At 48.6% G+C, this 8,359-nt stretch overlaps 1 protein-coding gene across 1 annotated transcript in view; it reads left to right on the top strand.

Moving 5' to 3' along the window:
* The first annotated feature begins 4,578 nt into the window (after nt 1-4,578).
* Nucleotides 4,579-8,359, top strand: part of Cdh1 (cadherin 1) — a 66,092-nt gene continuing 62,311 nt past the window's right edge. The window contains exons 1-2 of the mRNA XM_028768540.1: nt 4,579-4,777; nt 5,533-5,653. Of these exons, the coding sequence (XP_028624373.1) occupies nt 4,724-4,777; nt 5,533-5,653 (175 nt within the window). The 5' untranslated portion in view covers nt 4,579-4,723. The remainder of the gene's footprint in view (nt 4,778-5,532; nt 5,654-8,359) is intronic.

Here is an 8,359-nt window from a genome sequence, read left to right as displayed (position 1 = left end):
AACCCAGACTGCTCAGGAGGTTAATCATTAGCCTCCCAGATGACCTGAAGGGCATCCAGGAAGTGACCCTCACTATTCAGTTAAAAAGGCTACAGCTTATGAGCCACTGAGGGCTGGGTGCCATGAATCCTGGTGTAGGACGTCTGTTAATCTTCCCAGGATGATCTCAAGGGCACTTTTCCCTAGTAGTCCCCGAAATTCCCGGGATCCTAACTCCTGGATTGGAATTTTTTTTCCTCCTCCCATATTGATAAGCTATTATGTGCAACCAGAGATCATCCCAGCAGCAGCCTGTTCAACAGGCAGACTAGCCTGTCCAACAGGCCGACTAGCCTGAGCCTTTCATTCTTTTGGAAGCAGCAAGTTCAGCCCCCAGCAGCCTCTTTAAAATGTAAATGACCCTGAGAAGTTCTAAATGATTAGCTGGATTGTGTGAAGGTTTTTCCCAGGCCACAGATAGCCTAAGAGGCCTTTTTAGTGGGGTGTGGGGGAAAGAGAGCCTGGAGCTGGGGAGGTTCCCAGGGTGCTCGCATGTTCCCCGCACCCCCCAGACTGTTTCCCTAGACTGTTGCTGCTGAGCAGTGTTGCATAGCTAGCCTGGCCTAGTGGGTTCAAGCCTGTACCCTTCAGTTGATGCTGAGGCAAGACAGTTACAAGTTCAAAGCCTTCCCCAGGCTGTACAGAGTGAGTTTAAGGTGAGCCTGGAAACTAGTGGAGACCTTGTCTCACAAAAAGAAATTAAAAAAAGGGCTGGGGATATAGCTATCCATAGCCTGGGTCCTGGGTTCCATTTCTATCAACAACAAAAGTGTTAGAGAGTACGATGGAGAATCTTCTGAGAGACGGATGTACAATTCAGTTTGTAGAATGCTTGCCTAGTATTCACAGGGCTCAGGGTTGGATTCCCACATATCCCTACTAACTTGTGAAGTCTGGTATGGAGACACACACCTGAAATCCCAGTCCTTGGGAGAAGAGGACAGGAAGATCAGAAGTTTATGCTTATCTTTTACCCTATATAGTTAGCATGAGGCCACCCCGGGCTAGAAACCCTATCTCTCCCCACTCCCTCCACGCAAACTTCTGGATGTAATGCTATCAATACTACCCTTTTAGAAATTAATAAATGCAGACGGTGGGAGAGTGTATACATAGTCTCTACATACTGGCTCAGTGAGTCTTCACATTGAAGTTTTATGCCTGTTTGACAGAAGGGTAAACTGAGGAAGGTCGCTGCTGCATGAAGCCCCAACTGTATAGGAAGCCCCCTTATGTTTTCTCCTCAGCCTGCATAGCCAGGCTGGGGTAGTGAGTGACCCTTTTTGACCCTCTCCAGAGGACTTGATGAGAGATCTGAAGAGTGCATCAGGCCTGGAAAGTGCATCAGACCTGACCTGTATTGCTGCCCTTAATTGTTATCTAAAATCCTTTTTATTGAATTATCACTGGGTAATAGAAGAGTCGATGAAGAGTCATCATGGAGTTCCAAGGCCAGTGCTTGCTGGGGAAAAGAAAGCAAAGCTCCAAAGACTCCCTGCACCCAGCAATGATATAAAATAAAATATGTATTTTTATGTAACTGGGAGGGGAGAAAAATAAACGACAAAGCTGCCCCAGGGGGGAGAAAACGCCTCGTTCTTTATTTCCATTATCTCTTTCAGGGCATGATCTGGGCAGGAGCTTCAGTGGGAAAGGAAATACCAGAGCCTTCTCCCTCTGAGCCAGCCGCCTGGTGGGCTAAGAAGCAGAGGAAGCCAAGAAGCAGAAATCCAAAAGGCTGCTCTGTGTGTGTGTGTGCGTGCGTGCGCGCTCATCTGCTTGGAAAGCCATTAAAATGGAGGGGGCTCGGCCTGCAGGGAAGGCTGGCAGGATCTGTGGGCTCTGTGGGCTGGAGACAGCACCTCTATAGATGAGGCTGTGCTCTCTGTGGGCTCAGGTTCATCATTAGCACTATGGGAAATACTGATGGTCAGATAGGGCTGGGCCTTTCAAAGGCACAACCTCAGTGATTGCTTTGATCATAGTACAGATGAGGACTTGCCCACGGTCACACCGCTAGTGACTGGCAAGAACATTATTTTGTAGTTTTTGGTTGCTTGTTGAGATTCTCAGGGCTCAAATCCAGTAGGTAGCTGAGGAAGATGGTTTTGAAGTCATGATTTTCCCACATAGGGATTACTCATAGGCACTACCATACCTGGTTTACACAGTGCCGAGGGAGGAACCTAGGGCCTCATGTATGGTAGGCGTGCACTTGCCAAACTGAGCCACATCCCCAATCTCTGGTTTGCCAAGGCTGGACCAATAGGAGTGAGAGGTGCCTTTGTTTTCATGTATCCAAGCAACACAGACATGGCAGGCCATAGGCAGACAGGGAAACTGATCTAATGTTTGTCTATTTTATTTTTGATCCTAAAATTATGTACCAAGGATAGAATTCTCTGATGAAGGTGCCGACGGCTGTCTCAGTCTCTGGAGCTTGAGTTCTGGGCTTTCCTTCAACATTGACTGGTTACATGATATCAAGTTGTAGGTAGGTAACAGATTTGAGTGACATCTCTTCCAGCTCAGCATTAAAAACAAAAACAAAAACAAAACAAAACTGATGGGAGAAGCCTGGAGAGATGGCTCACTGATTGAGAGCAGGGGCTGCCCTTCCAAAGGAACCAGGTTCAAATCCCAGCACCCACATGGCAGTTCACAACTGGCTGTAATTCCAGTTTCAAGAGACCTGACACCCTCATACCAATGCACATAAACAAACAAAATAAATTATAAAAACAAACAAACTGATGAGGGCTGGAGAGATGGCTCAGTGGTTGAGAGCACTGGCTGCTCTTCAAGAGGTCATGAGTTCAAATCCCAGCAACCACATGGTGGCTCACAACCATCTACAATGAGATCTGATGCCCTCATATGGGTCTCTGAAGACAGCTACAGTGTACTTACATATAATAAATAAATAAATAAATCTTAAAAAAAAACAAAAAGAAAACCAAACAAACAAACTGATGAGGGCTAGAGAGATGGCTCAGTGGTTGAGAGCACTGGCTGCTCTTCCAAAGGACCCGGGTTCAAATCCCAGCACATAGTAGTTTACAGCTGTCTGTAATTCCAGTTCTAGGAGAGCTGATACCTTCACATAGACATACATGGAGGGAGAACACCAATGTAAATTTTTTTTTTTTTCAGAGCTGAGGACTGAACTCAGGGCCTTGGCCTTGCTGGGCAAGTGCTCTACCACTCAGCTAAATCCCCAGCCCCCAAAATTTTTAAATTAAAAAACAACAACAACAACAACAACAACAACAAAACAAAACAAAAAAAAACCCTGATGGATATGGCAATGCATATTGCATCTAGGATGCTGATGTGAGAGGGTCCTAAAGTCAAAGGCAGTCTGGGCAACTCAGGAAGAACTTGTCTCAAAAACCAGATAAACACTAGCCAGTAGTAGTGGCGCATGTCTTTAACGTTAGCGCTTGCGAGGTAGAGGAAGTTGGACCTCTGTGAGTTTGAGGCCAGACTGGTCTCCATAGTAAGTTCCAGGACATCCAGGGCTACATACAGAGACCCTCTCTCAAACAAACAAAGAACAATAACCAGATAAACAAAGGGCTGGGGAGGTGGCTTAGGAGTTAAGAGGACTTGCTCTTCTTTCAGGGACCAGAGTTCAGTTTCCACCATGAGCAGCCTGTAATTCCTATTCCAGGGGATTCTAATCCATTGACTTCCTCCCTGACTCACTAACCTCCTGAGAACTGAAGTTAAAAGAACGGATTTTAGTGGGTCCATAAGGTAGTGGGTACCTGTAGCTCCCTCCCAGAAGTGAGGAGGCTAGAGACTGGACAGCAGTGAGTTCAAAGCCATACTGGGCTACATAGCAAGACTATGTCTCAAAGGGAGGGGGACAGGTGATAGGAAATTAGATGATTAGCCTGGTCTGGTGCCCCACTTGTGCAATCCCAGTCTTTGGGAGGCTGAAACAGGAGGATGGCTGAGGCTAAGACAATTCAAGGCTCACTTAGGCTGGAAAATAAACAAATTAAAAAAAGCTACCAAACAAAATAAAACTGCCCAAGAGCTCAGTCAGTAAAGGCCGATAACGGCAATTCAATCCCAGGACCCTCTTGGTGGAAGAAGAGAATTGACTCTTGCAGGCTGTCATCTTATCTTCACATTCGGTCTGTGGCACATGGGTTTGCGAGCACACACACACACACACACACACACACGTTAAAATGTTATTAAAATCCTTAAGACAATGTAAACCAAACCAAACAAACTCATCCAACCAAACAAAATAAAGAGTTACGAAACAAAACAGAAACTTAGATGAAAAGTAAAGCTTTTATTTTGTAACTCCAAGTCTCAGTGGATCAGAGCACGGCTAGGCTAGGATTCGAACAAACGTGGAATAGGAAGCGAGGAAGTCTCCTAAGCCCAGCCCCATGCCACTAACTATAGACAGGAGTGGAGGAAGTTGAGGGCCGTGCGGTTCCTTGGCTGCCACCTGCAGGTGCGTCCCCAGCCAATCAGCGGCTCCGGGGGCGGTGCCTGCGGGCTCACCTGGCGGCCGCAGCCTCTGCCCTGCTCACTGGCGTGGGAGCCGCGGCGCTCTACTGAGTTCTCAGGAACTTCTGCTTGACTCCAGCCCGGCCTAGCCCGGCCCTGCCCGACCGCACCCGAGCTCAGTGTTTGCTCGGCGTCCGCCCGGCCAGCCATGGGAGCCCGGTGCCGCAGCTTCTCCGCGCTCCTGCTCCTGCTCCTGTTGCAGGTATGTGGAGGGTCCTGACTCGGGCCCCATGACCCTCTTCACTGTGTTTTTCCGCCTGCTGCGGTCCTCCTTCCCTCCTTCCAAGAAAGTTGGGGGGGTCTACAGGGTCAGATCGCTCTGGAGGCTGCGCGCTGCGGGGCTGAGTGCTGTGGAGTGGGTGGGAGGTCCAGGCAAGCGCGGAGTGGCCGTCTCTCGCGCAGGTTCCCAGGTGGGGGCGCGCCACGCTGCCGGCTCCCGGGACCCCCGGTTGAGCGGGGTCGACTGTTTGAGAAGGACAGAGGAGGCGTGGAGCGGAACGAGGGCAGAAGTAGTGCGGACGATCCGAGATAAGGAAAGGGATTTTAGTACCATAAAAGCACCTGCCATGTAAGGGAGGGACAGTAGATTGGGGATGGGCTCTCGGCTTAGAGGAGTCAGAGGGTGTTGGTGGAGACCGTTCGCGGTCTAAGGAAAGTGGTGTCCGGAAGAGTAAAGGCGTCTCCACTGAGATGCAAATGGAGTTAGGAGAGAAAGGTGGACTAGGTTGCCAGGTGGTGGCCCCAGATGTCCCCTCCCCCAAAGGCTCTTGGAGCTTGGCGGCTGGTTTCGGGATGAGAGGATTGCGTTCCAGTCTGCCCCAAGGCGGGGGGGGGGGGGGGGGCCCCCCCCAAAAACCCCCGCCCCCGGGGCGGGGAAGGGTTTATCTTGGTTTCGGTGTGGGCTGCCGGGAACCCCCCCCTCAAGTCACCAGTTTGCTTACCTTTCCTCCACCCCAGGTCTCCTCATGGCTTTGCCAGAAGTCGGAGCCGGAGCCCTGCCGTCCCGGCTTCAGTTCCGAGGTCTACACCTTCCTGGTGCCGGAGAGGCACCTGGAGAGAGGCCACGTCCTGGGCAAAGGTAAGGGTAAGGGAACTCCGCTGGTGTTACTCGACTGAGTAGGGTCGGATAGGGAAGGCGCCAAGAAATTGTGTTACTCTGCCTGTAGGATGGAATGGGCAAAACTTTCCCTTAGGATTTATTTACGCAAATTTGGGAGTCTACTTATCGATTGTGGTTGATCAAGGAAGATATGTCTGGCTCTGCTATTTATACAGGGTAGAAGTGGGCCAAGGGTATTTAGAGGTCATCGGTATTTCTCCAACTGATTACTGGAGCCGGTCTATCATTTCAGACCGCCAAACCTGCTGGGTAGGGCCAGTTGGACTGTATTTCCATTTAATGATGAGCAATTGGAGGCTCAAAGAGTGACTTCACGGGGTCAGCAGGGCAGGCATTTGGACCAGGATTTGACTCCCACTATTTAGGTGTAGTCACAGGGGAACCGGCTCATAATGACTTGTGATTTTTGTTCATAAAGATAAAAATATTTGATACAGGTATTGCTTTCCCAAGGAATAGTTTTATTTTGTTTTTTTACTTTCTTTAAGAAAAAAAAAAGTACCTCTGACTCATACATTCAAGCACTTGATATATATTCAGGTATTATTGTGTGATATTCTAGATTTTGTCTAACTCTTGGGAGCGAGGCGAGAGGATCAGGTTTTTGTTGTTGTTGTTTGTTTTTTAACTGGTTTCCCTAATTTCCAGGGGCTTCTTTTGCACCAAAATGACCTCCTCCTCTCTCATGAGGAGTTCAGTTGATCCCCAAAACAAAAACATGATAAACAAAAAATAATTTTAAAAGAAGTCACGTACAATCCCTTTCGGGGAATACTTTGACTAAGTTTGTTTGTCCAGCCATAAGCCACCTGAAAAATCTACAGCAATCATGATGGTGCCTAAAATTTTGCTGTGAGTTTTGGAAGTTGGGCCTAGGTTTGGTGGTGGATTTTACAGAGAGTTAGCAGCTCAACTGGTTAGTCTTACTTGCTTTTCTGAGACCTAACTGGTTTTGTGGAGTTTTCTATGGGTCCAGGTACTGTGTGTGGCCCAGAGGTTGGAGGTCAGGGGTCCTTCAGCCAGTCTCCACTTGATTCCTGCCCAGGGAATAGAATAAACTGAGCCTCTAGTAGATGGCTGAGAGTGTTTCAGGATGCCCTTCAGCGGCACTTTGGGATGGGCTAGTGAGGAATGAGTGGCCTAGCATGTTTCCAAGGATGGCAGCGAGTGTCTGAGAATAAGTAGACGTCACTCAGTGTTGAGCTGGGCAGGCTTGGAAATGGGGGTGCATATATATATCAGGGATCCCAGTGCAAGTGCTGGTGGCTCGATGAGACCTAGGACCTTAGGAGGACAGTCTTTGTTAGCAGTGCCGAGGATGAGACCTACGGCCTGTTACATGTTAGCCAGGCACTTTACCACCAGTGTGTTGGGTCAGTTTGTTTGTTTTTGAGACATGATCTTCCTATGTGACATGGGCTGCTCTGATTTGCTCACAGTTGGATTCTCCTGCTTCAGACTCCGGAGCGCAGGGATTACAGGGTCACCTTGGTGCTGACCTGGCTTTAATTTGCACCTCCAAGCGCTAGTGTCTAGTCACTCACACCACTGTGTATCAGTGACAAGATCACTTAAAACTGATAGTACCACCTGTTCACTCTTGCCCCGTGAGGCGAGTTCGTCATTTACCTAAAGTAAAAATGAGAAGTTTTGGAGGGTGGACACCATTCCAATCTTCAAGGAACTCAGGAGCCTGAAGCATCTACCACTGGCCCTCCCCTTTTTGGTTTCCTTTTCTTTCAAAGAGAGTAGACAAACAAATGAAGGCGTGTACAGCTGCTTGGTGTGGTAGTTCACACCTATGACCAGCACTCCGGAAGTGAAGTGTGTGAGCTGCCCTTGTGGTGGTTCATACCTGTGACCTTGGGAGGCCTTGGGAGGCTGAGGCAAGAGGATTGCTAAAAAGTTGTGGGTTTGAGGTCAGCCTAGTCTATGTAGAGAGTTACAGACTAACCTGGGCTATAGAGTGAGATGAGATCTTTTCTTTAAAAAAAAAAAAAAGAGAGAGCGAGAGAAAGAAAAAGAGGAAGAGAGCCCCCTACCCCCCTGCTGAGAGCATGCCCAGTGGGAAGCAGAGAGCCCCGCCCCCGCCGGTGATTTAGGTGGGACAAGCAACTTCCATTCGGCATTCCGAGAGATTCCAAGCTTCCTGAGGCTGGTTCTAGTTCCTTCTATGTTTGAGGCTCCACCTCTACTCACCAGGGGTCTAATCGCACCAGTGGAGTGTGGGATTGCCCTAGATCAGAGGTGTCTTTCCAGAAATCACACATTGCACCCCGGAAACTGCTTTGTGTAAAAGAATTGCCTTCAGTTAGGAAGGTGGAGACACTCTCCTTGGACCTCCTGGAGGAAACAGTGGATCGTGGCGTTGGCTCCAGGCTCCACTGTGCAGGCTTCTGAGAATCTGATGGTGACTAAAAAGGTCACACATAGGCTTTGATGTGCTATCTTAATATCATCCCTATGCCCCATGAGCTGGCCTGTAGATTCTCTGGCTTCTAAAACTCAGTCTTCAATACCAAAAATCCCAAACCCTCCACTATCTAAGCCTATTAGTTAGGTTGATTTGTTTATTTGATCTATTTTTGGTTTTGTTTGTTTTTGAAACAGGATCTCACTATGTAGCCTTAGCTGGCTTGGAATTCACTATTGTAGACCAGGCTG

Source organism: Grammomys surdaster, unplaced genomic scaffold (assembly GCF_004785775.1).
Source record: "Grammomys surdaster isolate TR1022 unplaced genomic scaffold, NIH_TR_1.0 187, whole genome shotgun sequence".
NCBI classification, from domain to species: domain Eukaryota; kingdom Metazoa; phylum Chordata; class Mammalia; order Rodentia; family Muridae; genus Grammomys; species Grammomys surdaster.
Note: the sequence above shows the minus strand (reverse complement) of the source record. Positions and strands in the feature narration are given on the sequence as shown.